The sequence below is a fragment of the Cervus canadensis genome, chromosome 24, assembly GCF_019320065.1.
Source record: "Cervus canadensis isolate Bull #8, Minnesota chromosome 24, ASM1932006v1, whole genome shotgun sequence".
Lineage (NCBI taxonomy): Eukaryota > Metazoa > Chordata > Mammalia > Artiodactyla > Cervidae > Cervus > Cervus canadensis.
Window position 1 is genome coordinate 13338615 of NC_057409.1, and position 17897 is coordinate 13356511.

The 17897-nt window shown below is 39.8% G+C and overlaps 1 protein-coding gene across 1 annotated transcript in view; it reads right to left on the reverse strand.

Moving 5' to 3' along the window:
* The window catches only part of SNRNP40 (small nuclear ribonucleoprotein U5 subunit 40), a 33622-nt gene that overhangs the window by 5776 nt on the left and 9949 nt on the right, over positions 1 to 17897 (reverse strand). The window contains exons 5-7 of the mRNA XM_043446162.1: positions 14091 to 14213; positions 3284 to 3404; positions 799 to 881 (exon numbers count right to left, since the gene is read on the reverse strand). Coding sequence (XP_043302097.1) covers positions 799 to 881; positions 3284 to 3404; positions 14091 to 14213 — 327 coding nt within the window. The remainder of the gene's footprint in view (positions 1 to 798; positions 882 to 3283; positions 3405 to 14090; positions 14214 to 17897) is intronic.

Consider the following 17897-nt stretch of genomic DNA (forward strand, 5'->3'; position numbering starts at 1 on the left):
GCCCAAGACAGCAGATTTTAATATATTTCAAACCATATAAAAACCAACTGAGAAACTGCTTAATTTACAGTAAATTAACAGTGGACCTGGCTATTCAATTTTGTTCTGCTACAAATGGGGGCTTCTTTTGCTCATTTACGTGGATCCTCATTAAATTTTTTGCTTATCTTGAAGGAAAATAAAAATAAAATCAATTCTAACAAAAGATAAAATTTGATTTATCTTTAAATAAAATTTTTTGATTTTTAAATCAAATAAAAGATTCAGTGAAACTGAACCTTAATGGGTTCTCAAAAGGAAAACATTAGTCTATATTAACAAACTGTCTGGAGGAAAAGCTGCTTTGAAGAGCTCATCTGAGAGTTTAGGAAAATTTTCAGTCTCTCAGAGCTTGGCCTGTGGTTCTTACTGAGGGAAGGAATGTATCTCAGGACTTTAATACCTGGTCACTGGGAGGGTGAGGGAGGTCATCTGGGTAGCAGCCATGGGAGTCTGAGTTCCATATGGAACAATGACCTGTGAGAGTCAAAGTTCCCAAAAAATTAAGAAGAGAGAAGCATCCTGTTGAAGTGGGAAGTCCTAAATTTGAGGACTCCATCATTATCTGCCTATGTGATTGCCTTCTTGCCTATGTTGCTGTCAGTTTTATTTCCGGCAAGAGCAGTTTTGATGGACAAAAGTGTTACTGGAATTCTGCTCTTTCTCAGTAGCGTTATTGCTCTCTATATCCTTATCATCATCTTAAATGTTTCTTTCAGTCAAATGGACAGTAAAATTCCTCTACTATGCAGCACTCACCTTTTCAAAGTTGTGCACATTTCCTTGAAATATCTTTACACATCGCTCTTTGGGTGCAAATGGCCGGACATCCCAGACCCGCACTGCAAATTCAAACAAACAAAACAAAACACTTATCAGACAGTGGGATACCTGAGAACCCAGATACCTGAGATATCTGAGTTCTCAGATACCTGAGAACCCAGCTGAAATCAGTATCACGTCAATGACAGATGCTATTTCCTGGGTGGAAAAAGACCAACATGGTACAATGCTACTTGATAAGCCTTTTTTCTTTTTCTAATGGGAATGAAATGCATCCAAGTTCCATTAACAGGGACTAAAGACACAGAGGAAAACTGAGAAGGCAGGAAAGGAAAATGTCAAACACACTGCTGGGGATTTGCAACAGAAAGTAGTTGAGTGTGATACTGATTTCAACAAAACATTTTGCAAATGATTCCTCTGCCAATCCTGAGTCACATCTAGCAAAATTTCAACATGACAATCTAAATACCACTGACTACTGTGACAATCAATCTATAAAAATCAAACTCAGGACTAAACTTTTCCAATGATGCTCACAGGAAAATCTGACAGTTTAATTGTAAACAAGGCCAATATAGAAAAAGTGAACTTTGAATCCAATTCTAGCTCTGCTATATATATATGGGGAAAATATCAGGAAAATAGTGAGATTCTCTGTGCTTTGGGTGCCTTTGTAAAATGAGAATGCCACTTGCTCTTTTTTTAAAAAATAAGAATATTTTAAAGGTCAAATAAGATAATACATGAAAGGGCTTTAAGACTGGCAGCGATAAATAATAAACAAAAAGAATTTGTAATTTTTATTATATACCTATAACGAGAAATTCTTGTTTTTATTTTAATAACCATTTAGGGACTCTCACCTTTCCTTATAGTGACTTCCCTGGTGGCCCAGATGGTAAAGCGTCTGCCTACAAGGCGGGAGACCCAGGTTTGATCCCTGGGTCAGAAAGATCCCTTGGAGAAGGAAATGGCAACCCACTCCAGTATTCTTGCCTGGAAAATCCCATGGACGGAGGAGCCTGGTAGGCTACAGTCCATGGGGTCACAAAGAGTCAGATACGACTGAGTGACTTCACTTTCTTTCTTTCTTTCCCTTTCCTTATAACAAACAATGCTAGAATTAGACAATTGAAAATCTAATGAAGTAGGATACAAATACCCACAGTAAGCAGTGGCCACAGCTGCTGTTAACTAAAGCTAAATGTACAGTGAAATTTGAGTGATGTCATTTTACTTGAGTATGGGAAAAAAGCCAACAATCCTTGAAGTCAAATAGGCATAAAAAGGCAAAACTACACATGAAAGTTTGCTATTCAGATGAGAATACAGCCAGAAGGCAAGGAAGTTCATTCATTCAGCAAATATTTATTGAGCAACCGTTGAGTGCTAGGCTTCCGTGATAGCTCAGTTGGAAAAGAATCTGCCTGCAAAGCAGGGGATCCTGGGTTGGGAAGATCCCCTGGAGAAGGGATAGGCTACCCCCTCCAGTATTCTTGGGCTTCCCTTGTGGCTCAGCTGGTAAAGAATCTGCCTGCAGTGTGGGAGACCTGGGTTCACTCCCTGGGTTGGGAAGATTCCATAGAGAAAGGAAAGGTTACCTACTCCAGCTTTCTGGACTAGAGAATTCCACGGACTGTACAGTCCATGGGGTTGCAGAGTTGGACATGACTGAGCGACTTCCACTTCACTTTGGGTGTTAGGCAGTTTTCATTACAAAATGTTAGTGAAAACATTTTAGTATACCAGAGAGGCATTTCCAAAAAATATTAAGCATATAATCCAAGATGTCATTTTCCTTTTCTGCTATGGAAAACACATCCTCCCACCCAACAACTCAAAAACAAGTGAAGAAAGGACAAGTGTGTCAGTGTAAATCCAGAATATTGAGGTGTTTTAATGAGGACCTCTCGTCACATCAATGCTTTTGGAGTAGGGAGGGAAGACAGACTGGCAGAAAAAGTACAACTGAGATATCAATAGGTTTTTGATCATCTGAGCTTGGTACTCTCTGAAAATGCTAGAGAACTGCCTTGGATGGATCTTCATCCATCTTTCTCAATAAACTAATCTCTATGAGTTTTTTGTGCAATGCTTGAATCCACAGCCGTGGATTCATAGCATACCAGAACTGACATGGGCTTGAAAAGTAAAATCTAATTCTCTTACATCATCAGTATAGAAACTGATGCCCAGAAAGAACAAATGCTATGTGTAAAGATGCTCAGGGATTAGATGGAAGATTTGGGACTTTCATCCTGGCTTCTTGACCATTTCTTCTAAAGCGTTTTCTTTACAACTTGTTTTCCTAATTGCCCTGGTGGACACCTACCTGCAAGCCATCCTGGGCTCTTTCCTTGGACTCTCTTTTACCCCAGCACATATTCCCAGCACCTAATGCCCATTTTATTTAGGGTCTACAGAGACTGATGTGGAGAGCTTTCCTTTCCAAAGTTACCTGTATTGTCCATTGCATTGGACAAGAGGTAAGAGCCTTCAGAACTTAAACTCAGGCCAGTCACTGAATCTGCATGACCTCTCATTGTGTAGGTCAGCTTATTTTGGCGCAGGTCCCAGACCTACAAAACAAAACAACGTGACACTCCCAGAAATCAAACAGTGAACAGCAAAGAAACGGAGTTATTAAAGAGTCAACTGCCTGGGAAAATTGGTATCCCTTCTTAATTTGCCTCTAGGCCAAGCACTACTTTACCACAAAATACAGAATTTCTATCAAAGAAGGAAAAACTCTTGTCTTTCTAAAAACAGAGTTAAAGTTACTAAGTTTGGCTAGAAAAATATAAACTAATGAATGTCAAATATTAAGTTTAACAAAATATAAGAGGATTTAAAGAGGTTATTTTCAATTCATAACAAAATGTACTAGGAATTAAAAAAAACAAAGTAGCTTTTAAAATACAATCTATGATTCTTTGCAACTAGAAATAAACTATTTCAAACAACTATATAAAAACAGTTAAATGACTTCATTTGAAAAAGGCATTTTGATTGCATGTAAAACATACATAACAGTAATATGCAAAAACAGAGGTTTAAAAATGTTCATTTAGTGTCATAATACATATACTCACAAACATACAATGGAAAAGCATATTTATTAAAAGAAAAATAAACTGTAAGTTCATGGTTTTCTGGTTAGCAAAGGTAAGAGAAACAGTTCAGCTGAAAATAACCTAATGTCAAACAGAAAAAAAAAAATAGTTTATTAAGTTATGGCTCATAAACACACTGTAACACTAAGAGCTCTCATGCTAGAGTTTGAAGAGCAGAGTGGAGTGAGTGAGGATTTAGGGCCAGACTGAACCAGTCACTGCAACTTAAAGACTTATGTATTATATTATTGGGCCACTAACCCTTCTGAGCCTGTTTCTGGTCTGTTAGATAGGGATAACATTTACTTCTTAGGGCTTTTGTGAGGATTACAGATAGAATGCCTGGTACACAGCAGGCCCTCTAATTGGTTGCTATTATTAAGCAAATCCTAAAAACACTCTGAAGATTGAATGTAAAAATGTTTATAAATAAACTATTATTAAGCAAATAAGGAAAATATAAAACAGTTATTTATAATTACATAAAAGAAATACATTAAAGGCAATAGAAATAGTCTGGAATGTCATATGGAAAAAGAACAGCAATTCTGTTAAGGTCACTGTTATTATACAAAATTTCATCCAAATTTGATTTAATATTGCCACATAGTTTTTCTAACTTAAATATTCCCCTGTCCCTTTAAGCAAGGCACTTTCCTCATCTAGAAATGAGTTTGTCAAAGCAATACAGACGGCAGACAACTCGACTTTCCCCATCAATAACTCATTCATGTGTGGAACCCAACATACTTTATACACAATCATTTTTGTGTCAGGATGTTTGCTGCCTCAATAATCAGGAAAGCTTGAAGTGGTTGACGTTTTTTGTTCAAGCCATTGTTCCCTCTCTTCAGAGAAGGCATTGTTGAAACCTTTAGCTCTTTAGGAGAATGAAATTCATCATCCTTCACAGCACTTGGGAGCTATTTCCAGACTTTCCACTCTGGGGCCTGCACACGTTGTTTTGTATACCCAAAATGTATCTGGGATTTGCCAGAGGAAGAGTGAGTAGGGCAGTAATTTAAGCAAAATATTTTGCAGATGTCCTAATCAGCTGTTCAGTAATTGTGGCAGGCACTTTTGGAGATAAAACAAATGTTGTTCCTGTTCTCAAGGAGCTAAACAAGTGAGGAGAGGCCTGCACAAGGGGCAACAGCCAAGAGGGCAGAGGGATTAATGTTGCCATGGTACATGGATAGGACTGAGAAAGGGAAGGTTTCACAAAGAATAAAGCACTTGAGCAGGGAATGGAAAAAGAATTTACTGATTTATTGCCAAGCCACGCAGTTTGTGGAATCTTAGATCCCCGATCAGGGACTGAACCCGTCCTTGGCAGTGAGAGCATAGAATCCTTACCAGTGGACTGCCAGGGAATTCCCAAGAAGTACTTCTTTATTTAGACAAAGTAGAAGGTTATTCCCAGGCAAAGATGAAGCATGAAAGCAGAGCGACATGAAAAAATTGCTGGGTTGCGGGGAAACGGGCAGAGAGGAAGCAGACAATGCCTGAGTTGATGGGCAGGCAAAGGGCAGCTCACGAAAGGTTTTGAATGACTGGCTTGGATTTTACCTCCCTCACTGGGGAGCCACAGAAGGGTAGAGTAGTGGAATGAGTTGGTTAGATTCTAGAAAGAGCCTTCTGGCCCAAATAATTGGAAAGGATGAGAACAGAGATGGGACTACATTAAAAAAATAAAAGAAATCACCAGCTGACTTCCCATTCTGACTAGAGCTCAAGATTATAAGAAATGCCAACCAGATCTTCAAGCCACCAAGTAGAAGCACAAGTTCTTCTTTTATTCATTTTCCTCTGACTCCACAATCCTATACCTAGGAAGAAAATCTCAAGAGCCCAACAGGAACTGTGTTATTTGTTCACAACTATAATCAGAATTTGCTCACTCCAGATTTTAAGAGGGGCTACCATTCCCTATTTGTTCCTCCTTTCCCAGAATAGGCAGTGCTCTCTGAGAGACTGAGAAGCTAACAGAAACCAGGCTCTTCAGGAGTACTCCCTAACACAGCAAGGCGGTGCAGAGATCTGTCAAGCAAGCTCAAGATGGTAAGCCCCTGACTGCTTAAAGGATACTTGTTAATTGAGTAGAAGCAATATGATAGAGCTGTAAGACTACAGGCCCTCTGGAGAGTCCTGGCTCTACCACAGACTATTTGATCTTGGCTAAATCATTTAACCTTTTAGGGTTTTGCTTTAGTCATCTGTACAATAAGAGAGATGATGAGATGTCTAAAGTCCCTTTCAGGTTTGACATTTTCTGAGTCTATTTCTGATGGAAAAGGAGCCTCTCTTTTGCATTTTTAAAAGAAACTTATGAGGGCCTGAGTACTATTAAGAGTCTTTCTGGGTCCAAGAACAGTTACTCATCCCTAAGCATATCAGAGGATGCTGTTAAATAGGGAGAAGACTGAAATTCTATGGATGGTTTCACATTTCTCTAGCATATGCCTTAGTTTTACAGGAGCAAAATAAAATAACTAAAGCAATCTAATTTCAAATACCACCTTTATTAACTGCTATCATCAATCTGGCAACTGTATCCAAAACATGAAATATCCTTGTATTTGTTAACACAATGATTTTCATCTAGAAATCTATTCTAAGGAAGTAATTAAATATGGAAAGCTTCACAAGCAGATATATTGGATACATTGCATACAGCAGCATAATTTGTGATAGTGACACATAAAACAGCCTAAATGTCCAGCATAAGATTGCCACTTACTGTGCTGGGAAAACTGGTCAACCACTTGTAAAAGAATGAAACTAGAACACTTTCTAACACCATACACAAAAATAAACTCAAAATGGATTAGAGATCTAAACATAAGACCAGAAACTATAAAACTCCTAGAGGAAAACATAGGCAAAACACTCTCTGACATAAATCACAGCAGGATCCTCTATGACCCAACTCCCAGAGTAATGTAAATAAAAGCAAAAATAAACAAATAGGACCTAATTAAATTTAAAAGCTTTTGCACAATGAAGGAAACTATAAGAAAGGTGAAAAGACAGACTTCAGAATGGGAGAAAATAATAGCAAACGAAGCAACTGACAAAGAATTAATCTCAAAAATATACAAGCAACTCCTGCAGCTCAATTCCAGAAAAACAAATGACCCAATCAAAAAATGGGCCAAAGAACTAAACAGATATTTCTCCAAAGAAGACATACAGATGGCTAGCAAACACATGAAAAGATGCTCAACATCACTCATTATTAGAGAAATGCAAATCAAAACCACAATGAGGTACCATCTCACACAGGTCAGAATGGCTGCTATCCAAGTCTACAAGTAATAAATGCTGGAGAGGGTGTGGAGAAAAGGGAACCCTCTTACATTGTTGGTGGGAATGCAAACTAGTACAGCCACTATGGAGAACAGTGTGGAGACTCCTTAAAAGACTGGAAATAGAACTGCCATATGACCCAGCAATCTCACTCCTGGGCATACACACTGAGGAAACCAGAATTGAAAGAGACACATGTACCTCAGTGTTCATCTCAGCACTGTTTATAATAGCCAGGACATGGAAGCAACCTAGATGTCCATCAGCAGAATGGAAAAGAAAGCTGTGGTACATATACATAACGGAATATTACTCAGCCATTAAAAAGAATACATTTGAATCAGTTCTAATGAGGTGGATGAAACTGGAGCCTATCATACAGAGTGAAGTCAGAAAGAAAAACACCAGTACAGTATACTAACGCATATATATGGAATTTAGAAAGATGGTAACGATAACCCTGTATGCGAGACAGCAAGAGAGACACAGATGTATAGAATAGTCTTTCGGACTCTGTGGGAGGTGTGGGTGGGATCATTTGAGAGAACAGCATTGAAACATGTATATTATCATTATGTGAAACAAATCGCCAGTCCAGGTTCAATGCATGAGACAGGGTGCTCAGGGCTGGTGCACTGGGATGACCCTGAGGGATGGGATGGGGAGGGAGGTGCGAGGGGGGTTCAGGATGGGGACACATGTACACCCATGGCTGATTCATGTCAATGTATGGCACAAACCACTATAATAATGTAAAGTAATTAGCCTCCAATTAAAATAAATAAATTAAAAAAAAGATTTCCACTTATTAAGCTATAGAATATTTTAATAATATATAAAAGTAAAATAATGATGATGGCAGCCAACATGTACTGAACACTTACTATGTAACTGCTATGGTGTTAGGAATATCAGAGATATATACATACATCAGGTCATTATGCTGTACATCTAAAATAATGTTATACATCAATTATATCTCAATAAAACTAGAGAAAAAAAAGAAACAGAAAAATGATCCAAATTACAACGCTAAGAAGAAAATAAAGAGTAATATGATGGATAGCAGTGAGAAGAACCTACTTTCATCTCAGAAATCCTCTCTGAAGATATGTCTGAGCTGGGTTTCTCTGTTGGTTCAGTGGTAAAGAATCTACCTGCCAATGCAGGGGACGTGGGTGTGATTCCAGACCTGGGAAGGGATCAGGGATCCCTTAGTTGCCGTGGGGCAACTAAGCCTGTGCATCACGACTCCTGAAGCCCAAGAGCCCCACAGTCCACACTCTGCAACAAGAGAGGAGCCCCGATTTGCCGCAACCAGAGAAAAGCCTGTGCAGCAACGAAGGTCCAGGACAGACAAAAATACTAAATAAATCACCTGCCTATGCAGGGGACACAGGATGGATCTCTGGTCCAGGAAGATTCCATATACCATGGAGAAACTATGCCTGTGGGCCACAACACCTGAAGCCCATGCACTCTAGAGCCTATGCTCCACAACGAGAGAAGCCACCGCAATGAGAAACCTGGGCACCACAATGAAGAGTAGCCCTGTTCGCCACAGTTAGAGAAAACCCGAGTGCAGCAATAAAGACCCAGGGCAGCTGGAAAAAAATAAAAAAGATATGTCTGAGCTCATATTTAAAGACAACACTAAGTCAGTCACAGCAATATCCAATGTCGGGGATTCCAGACAAAGGACTAGCCATATATATGTGTGTGTATATATATATCCCATATGTGTGGAATCTAAACTATGCTACAAATAACCTTATTTACAAAACAGAGTCACAGACATAGAAAACAAACTCATGGTTACCAAAGAAGAAAGGGAGTGGGGGAGGTATAAATTAGGGGTTTGGGATTAGCAGATATAAACTACTATATGCCTGGTAGCTCAGTTGGTAAAGAATCTGCCTTTAATGCAGGAGACCCTGATTTAATTCCCGGATCGGGAAGATTCCCGGGAGAAGGGATAGGTTACCCATTCCAGTACTCTTGGGCTTTCCTGGTGGCTCAGTTGGTAAAGAATCCACCTGCAACGCGGGAGACCTGGGTTTGAACCCTGGGTTGGAAGATGCCCTGGAGGAGGGCATGGCACCCACAGGCTTCCCTAGTGGTTCAGATGGTAAAGAATCTGCAATGCAGATTCAATCCTGGGTCGGAAAGATCCCCTGGAGAAGGAAATGACAACCCACTTCAATATTCCTGCCTGGAGAACTCCATGGAGAGAGGAGCCTGCTGGGCTACAGTCCATGGGGCTGCAATAAGTTGGACATGACAGAGTGACTAACACACACATTATATAGAAAACAGATAAACAGTGAGGTCTTACTGTATAGCACCGAGAACTATATTCAGTATCTTGTAATATAACATAATGGGAAAGAATATGAGAAAGAACATATATGTATAACTGAACACTGTATTGTACACCAGAAACTAGCACCACATTGTAAATCAACTATACTTCAGATAAAAAAAAAATAGCCTACAAGGCTATGATGAAGTGTCATTAAGTGCTCCACTCATAGGACTCTATATATTTCTAATATTTGAGATAAATTTGGATTTCAGAACAAAATTGGTATATATCAACAAAGACTGAGATTAGCTATGTGAGGAAAAAACTGATTCAAGAGAAGGTATAACACATATGTATCTGAGAAGACATGGAAAACCTTCAAAACCAAGAAACTCAGTCCCTTCAGAACTCTAGTACAACTGAAGATATTTGTTTATGAAAGTTAAAGTGCTAGTCACTCAGTTGTGTTCAACTCTTTGTGACCCAATGGACTGTAGCCCACCAGGCTCCTCTGTCCATGAAATTCTCCAGAAAAGAATACTGGAGTGGGTAGCCACTCCCTTCTCCAGGGGACCTTCTTGACCCAGGGACTGAGCCCAGATCTCTTGCACTGCAGGCAGATTCTTTACTGTTTGAGCCACCAGGGAAGCATACTTGAATACAGAAGGTCCCAAAACAGTTTAGACAAAGAGCCCAGAATAAGCCACACTATTTGTGGTAAGAAGGACTTACTAGCACAAGACTATTATTCTTAGGCTAGTCTATCCCCACAGCTGATACACAAAGATCAAATTCTCATAGTTCAAAAAGTCAATCTCAGACAGTCATACGTTGTACGATTCTATTCATATGATATTTTGGAATAGGAACTATGGGACAAGGAAGAGATCAATGGTTTGGAGGGATTAGGGATGGGTAAAGGGTTTGATGCAGAAGAGCACTATAAAGTTTTTTGGGGTGATGGAAATTGTTCTGTCCTGTCTGTGGTAGTTACATGAATCTGCATAAGCATTAAAATCCATAGAAATGTATACTAAAAAAAGGCTAATTTCATATGTGTGCCCAGTCGCTCAGTTGTGTCCAACCCTTTGCAACTCCATGGACTGTAGCCAGCCAGGCTTCTCTGTCCATGGATTTTCCCAGGCAAGAGTACTGGAGTGGGTTGTCATTTCCTACTTGAGGAAATCTTCCCAACCTGGGAACACGGGTTTGAATCCCAACACGGGATTGAACCTGTGTCTTTTAAGTCTGCTGCACTGGCAGGAGGATTCTTTACCGCTGTGCCACCTGGGAAGCTCAGAAGAAAGGCTGCCCTGACTGGGAATTGAACCCTGACTACAGCAGTGAGTGCACTGAACCCTAACCACTAGACTACTGGGGAGCACCTAATTTCACTGTATGTAAATTTTTATAATACTAACTTAAAAGTATGAAAAGTACCATGGCTAGATGACACTAATCCACTTCCATGTGTAGAAGCTGTCTAGTGATTCTAATAATAGTGGGTCCCCAAACTTCACTCAGGGAAATAATGTATTTGCTATTAAGGTGATCTAATTAAGCACCCACATTCTGACCGTAGTCTCCAAAGAGTTACAGGGTGGAAAAGGGACATTGAGGTTGAATTTTGGAAATGGTGAATTTTTAGGTACTCCAAATGGGGATGCTGAGTAGCTGGCTGTATATATGGGTCTGGAGCTGAAGATCTGGGTTGAGAACACTGAGTTATCTGCATAGAAATCACAATTAGAGTCACAGTATTAGATGGGAATTGCCCAGGGAAAGGCATATAATAAGAGCATTGAGTAAAGAACCTTGGGGAATAACGACATTTAACGAATGCATAGACAGAATAGCTTGCAGAGGTATCTGATGGCTATGCCTGATGGAAAGGGTAGGAAAGTATATTGTCAGAGCAAGTTTTAAAAAAACAAAGACTAAAAGGATCTACTAGATTTAGTAACAGGGAGATCATTGGTGACCTTGAAGAGAGCAGTGTAAGTAAAACAACGGAGGCAGAAGCCAGACTGATGAGCAGTGGTCAAGAGGCATGGAATTGAGAAATGAAAGGTAGATGAGGCATTAAAGACAGTGAGTGTAGAAAATATTCAGGGGATATCTCACAGGAAATAAGAGCAAGACTCTGGGCCCAAACTCTGGGTTTTGAATCATTGGTAAAATGGCATTGTGTGTGTACTCAGTTGCTCAACCCTATCCAACTCTTTGTGACCCTGGGAAGCCCATTAACAGCACTTATTTCATAGGACTGTTGTGAGGCTTAAAATAATTATAATGTAAAGCTCTAAGAACAACAGGTGGCACAGTGGTAAGCACTCTACCTGCTGATGTAGGAGATGCAAGAGATGCCGGTTTGATCTCTACATTAGGAAGATCCCCTGGAGTAGGAAATGGCAACTCACTCCAGTATTCTTGTCTGGAAAATTCCAAGGACGAGGAGCCTGGCAGCGTCTAGTCCATGCAAAAGAGTTGGACACGACTTATGGACAAACACGCACAGCATACATTGAGAACAATGCCTGACACACTTGAGTGTTAGAGGATGATGATAACTGTATTATGATCATAACCAGTATCACCATCTTTAAAGAAGTTTGGCTGTAAAGGGGAAGACTGACAGGGCAATAACAAGACAATGTGGAACTGAAGGAAAACTCTTTCCCCTACCAAGAGAAGACCCGAGCATGATGAAATGCTAATAAGAAGCAATACAGTTGGTTAAAAGGATAGGATTTGGGAAAACTGACAGCATGAGGTCCCAGAGACAGGAAAGAAAGGTTGAAATCTTTCCATTTAAGGGACTCCCTTATTGTCAGGAGAAATATCAGTAAGCTCAGATATGCACCAATAAGCTCAGATGACACCACCCTTATGGCAGAAAGTGAAGAACTAAAGAGCCTCTTGGTGAAAGTGAAAGAGGAGAGTGAAAAAGTTGGCTTAAAGCTCAACATTCAGAAAACTAAGATCATGGCATCCGTTCTTATCAGTTCATTGCAAATAGATGGGGAAACAGTGGAAACAGTGGCTGACTTTATTTTTCTGGGCTCCAAAATCACTGCAGATGGTGACTGCAACCATGAAATTAAAAGACGCTTACTCCTTGGAAGGAAAGTTATGACCAACCTAGACAGCATATTAAAAAGCAGAGACATTACTTTATCAACAAGGGTTTGTCTAGTTAAGGCTATGGTTTTTCCAGTGGTCATGTATGGATGTGAGGGTTGGACTATAAAGAAAGCTGAGCACCGAAGAATTGATGCTTTTGAACTGTGGTGTTGGAGAAGACTCTTGAGAGTCCCTTGGACTGTAAGAAGATCCAACCAGTCCATCCTAAAGGAGATCAGTCCTGAATATTCATTGGAAGGATCGATGCTGAAGCTGAAACTCTAATACTTTGGCCACCTGATGTGAAGAGCTGCCTCATTTGAAAAGACCCTGATGCTGGGAAAGATTGAAGGCAGGACGAGAAAGGGACGGCAGAGGATGAGATGGTTGGATGTCATCACTGACTCAATGGACATGGGTTTGGGTGGACTCCGGGAATTGGTGATGGACAGGGAGGCCTGGCGTGCTGCGGTTCATGGGGTCACAGAGTCAGATACAACTGAGCGACTGAACTGAACTGAACTATAGATAAATGGACATTCCAACCATAGTAACAGAAAGGAGGCAAGGAGAGATGGGAATACAGTACAATTTCTAGATAGACACAACATAGGAAGTTGAGTATTTACCCAATAATTACTACTCTCATGATAAAGCATAAGGTAAGTCAAAGTCTTTGAAATACCTAAGGAAGCCAATAAGTAAAAGCAGAGACAAACTGAATAGGCCTCCCCCTGCCCCTACACATTTCATATTTACTGGCATCTGCTATGTCCAGAAATTCTGCTAGGCGCTCTAATGCATTTGGCTCATTTAATGCCCATGACAACTCTATGAGATAGATACAGTTAACCCCTACTACACACATGATAAAACAGAAGTTGAAAGAAGTTAAAGAACTAGTGTGAAGTCACAAAAAATTAGAGAACAGCAGAACTAAGATTAGACCTGACGTCAATTACTTGAAAGCTTGAGCTATATTATACTATCAAGAAGTCTATTGACTCTTTTCTTCAACATCACTACCTTCTTACATTTTTAGCTATGGACCCCCACCAAAACTTCCTTTCTACAGTTTCACAAACTCATTTACTGCTATCTCAATGAAGCCAATGCAGGTTTTAAAAAAAAAAACAAGTTTCAAATGCCGTCACTCAGGGAACGCACTCTTCATTTTTCAGAGTTCCCACACAGGGACTTCTCACTTCATATAAACTGCCTGGTTCCTGATGGGCAGGGACCATATAAGTTGTAATGCAACCCTGACTTAGAAAGTCAATAAAGACAGAGAGAAAACAAGTTCTAATTTATCTTTCACTTAGCTGGTATAAAGTGCAAAGTTAGGAAGTTGGAAAGACTTACCTCCGTAAGTGAAGACAGGTGAAAAGTAAATAGAACATAAACATCTAAAATACCTTGATATCGTTGTCTATTCCACCAGAAATAATCTGATCACTTGTATCATTGAAAGTCACAGCTAACACTTGGTAGGTGTTCTGAAATGTCTGAATGGCTGCTTTCTTGCGGATATCCCAAAGCTGAAAAAGAGGACAAGAGAGTCTATAGTAACATCACTCTAAGAAACAACTGCACAGTACACCCATAAATCTAAGGACTGTGGAAGTGAAAACATCTGTAAAGGTACCCTGTTCAGAAATTTGTCTGAATGAATATCCCATCAACGTCATGAGAACCGACTATAATTTTGCCAAAGTATCTGAATACAGGTGGAATAAATCACTTTGGTTATATTTTCAGACTTTGTTAAAAGTTTGAATATATGCGGTTAATTAAATGCCCTTAGAGTGGATATCTTCACCATGTTTATTAGTTCATTTGTTCTACACAAAGGATATTAGACCAATGCTTTCAAATTGTAGATTTTAATTCATTACTCAACTACAACTTGCATTAAAAAAATATATATACATATGGAGACGAGGTTACATCAGTGAAAATGGCAGAGTACAAAGTGCCCAAAGATTGTCCCTCTACAAAAGCAGAAAACTGGCAAAAAATCTTTCAGAATCAATTGCATCAGAACTCTAGAAACTAAAAGTTTACAGCAACTAGGTAAACACTGAGGATAAAAACCAGCTGGGTCTTAGTAAGAGGGCTTTGTAGTTCTTTAACTTACCCTGGCTCCATCCTCACTCAGCAATAGATCTGAAAACAATAGCCTACATTCCTAGTATAGGTTCCTAAGTACCCAAGGAAGAAGAATGACTCTTACTTTCAAAATATTGTGGGTTTAAAAAAAAAAAAAAAAAAAAAAAAAAAATTTTTTTTTTTTTTTTTTTAACTGTCTGGTGGCTCCCTGATACATGAACTCAAAGTTTTTGTTGTTCAGTTGCTAAGTCATGCCTGACTCTTTGGAACCCCATGAACTGCAGCACACCAGGCTTCCCTTTCCTTCACTATCTCTGGAGTCTGCGCAAACTCATGTTCATTGATTCGGCGATGCCATCCAACATCTCATTCTCTGTCACCCTCTTCTCCTGCCTTCAATCTTCCCCAGCATCAGGGTCTTTTCCAATGAGTCAGCTCTTCCCATCAGGTGGCCCAAGTATTGGAGCTTCCGCATCAGTCCTTACAACGAATATTCAGGGTTGATTTCCTTTAGTATTGACTGGTTTGATTTGCTGTCCAAGGGACTTTCAAGAGTCTTCTCCAGCACCACACTTCGAAAGCATCAATTTTCAGTGCTCAGCCTTCTTTATGGTCCAGCTCTCACATCCGTACATGGTTACTGGAAAAATCATAGCTTTGACTATACGGACCTTTGTTGGCAAAGTGATGTCTCTGCTTTTTAATCTGCTGTCTAGGTTTGTCATAGTTTTTCTTCCAAGGAGCAAGTTTCTTTTAATTTCATGGCTGCAGTCACTGTCCAGTGATTTTGGAGCCCAAGAAAATAAAATCTGCCACTGTTTCCCCATCTATTTGCCATGAAGTGATGGGACCAGATGCCATGATCTTTGTTTTTTGAATGTTAAGTTTTAAGCCAGCTTTTTCAATCTCCTCTTTCATCTTCAAGAGGCTCTTTAGTTCCTCTTTGCTTTCTGCCATTAGGGTGGTGTCATTTACATATCTCAAGTTACTGGTATTTCTCTCAGTAATCTTGATTCCAGCTTGTGCTTTATCCAGCCTGGCATTTTCCATGATGTACTCTGCATACAAGTTAAATAAGCAGGGTGACAACAGACAGCCTTGTCATACTCCTTTCTCAGTTTTGAATCAGTCGTTGTTCTATGTCTGTTTCTAACTGTTGCTTCTTGACCTTTATACAGGCTTCTTAGGAGGCAGGTAAAGTGATCTGGTATTCCCATCTCTTGAAGAATTTTCCAGTTTGTTTGATCCACACAGTCAAAGGCTTTAACGTATGTAGTCAGTGAAGCAGTAGCAGATGTTTCCCTGGAATTCCCTTGCTTTCTCTATGATCCAGTGGATGTTGACAGATAGATTTCAAGGAATTAGATCTGATAGAGTGCCTGAAGAACTACGGACAGAGGTCTGTAACACTGTACAGAAGGCACTGACGAAAACCTTTCCAAAGAAAAAGAAATACAAGAAGGCAAAGTGGTTGCTTGAAGAGGCCTTACAAATAGCTGAGAAAAGAAGGCAAGGGAGTAAGGAAAAGAGATTACCCTACTGGATGTAGAGTTTCAGAGAATAGCAAGGAGAGGTAAGAAAGCCTTTTTAAGTGAACAATTCAAAGAAATAGAAAAGAACAACAGAATGCAAAAGATTTAAGATCTTTCCAAGAAAACTGGAGATACCAAGGGAACATTTCATGCAAAGATGGGCACAATAAAGGACAGAAACAGCAAGGACCTAACAAAGCAGAAGAGACTAAAAGAAGTGGCAAGAACACACAGAAAAACTGTACAAAAAAGGTCTTAATGACCTGGATAACCACAATGGTGTGTTTACTCATCTAGAGCCAGACAACCTGGAGTGTGAAGTCAAGTGGGTCTTAGGAAGCATTATTACGAACCAAGCTAGTGGAGGTACTCGAATTCCAGCTGAGCTATTTCAAATCCTAAAAGATGATACTGTTAAAGTGCTGCACTCAGTATGCCTGCAAATTTGGAAAACTCAGTAGTGGCCATAGGACTAGAAAAGGTCAGTTTTCATTCTAATCCCAAAGAAAGGCAATGCCAAAGAATGCTGAAACTACTGTACATTCCTAACTTAAAGGGCTTGACTTTATTTTGCCTACCGTGGAACTTTCCCAGGGCAGAGGCATTTGTCTAAAACAATTAAAGGCAAATACATTAGCCTCTGCTGGCTAGGCAATGGATAACAGTTGGGGCAAATAGGAAAAGCTGGGGAATGAGAGAGTTTGGAGAGTAAAGGCTTTGAAAAGGTTTGACATATACTTGGAACTCTAGGAGGCCACCTGAATGCCCATGGCTGGACATATGCTTAGGAAAGACCTGAGAAGGCCCTAACCTCTCACCTCTTGCTGACCACAAGAGGATGTGAAGGCTAATACAGAGTTATAAACTGTCAGGCTGAGAGGTTAAAGGAGACCCCTACACACCCACACAGCCAATCTACAAAGACTGGCAGAGTCTTCCCTGCCCCACCAGGTGATTAAGGATATTTCTTCTGAATCATCTGTGAACCACTGAGCTGATGAAACAGAGATTTCAATGTCTACACATGACAAAGCCAAATAGATGGAGAAACAAACAATGGAAACAGTGACATACTTTATTTTGGGGGCTCCAAAATCACTGCAGATGGCAGCCATGAAATTAAAAGATGGCTGCTCCTTAGAAGAAAAATGATGACCAACCTAGACAGCATATTAAAAAGCAGAGACATTCCTTTGCTGACAAAGGTCTGTCTAATCAAAGCTCTGGTTTTTCCAGCAGTCATGTATGGATGTGAAAGTTGGACCATAAAGAAAGCTGAGTGCCGAAGAATTGATTCTTTTGAACTGTGGTGTTGGAGAAGACTCTTGAGAGTCCCTTGGTCTGCAAGGAGATCAAACCAATCCATCCTAAAGGAAATCAGTCCTCAATATTCACTGGAGGGGCAGATGTTGAAGTTGAACCTCCATTACTTTGGTCACGTGATATGAAGAACTGACTCATTAGAAAAGACCCTGATGCTGGGCAAGATTGAAGGAAAATTCATTTAAAAAAGCAACCATCAAAAGTTTAGTGTGGTTTTTCACATGTACTCCTTTGAAATCCCTTTGTTTAATCGTTAAT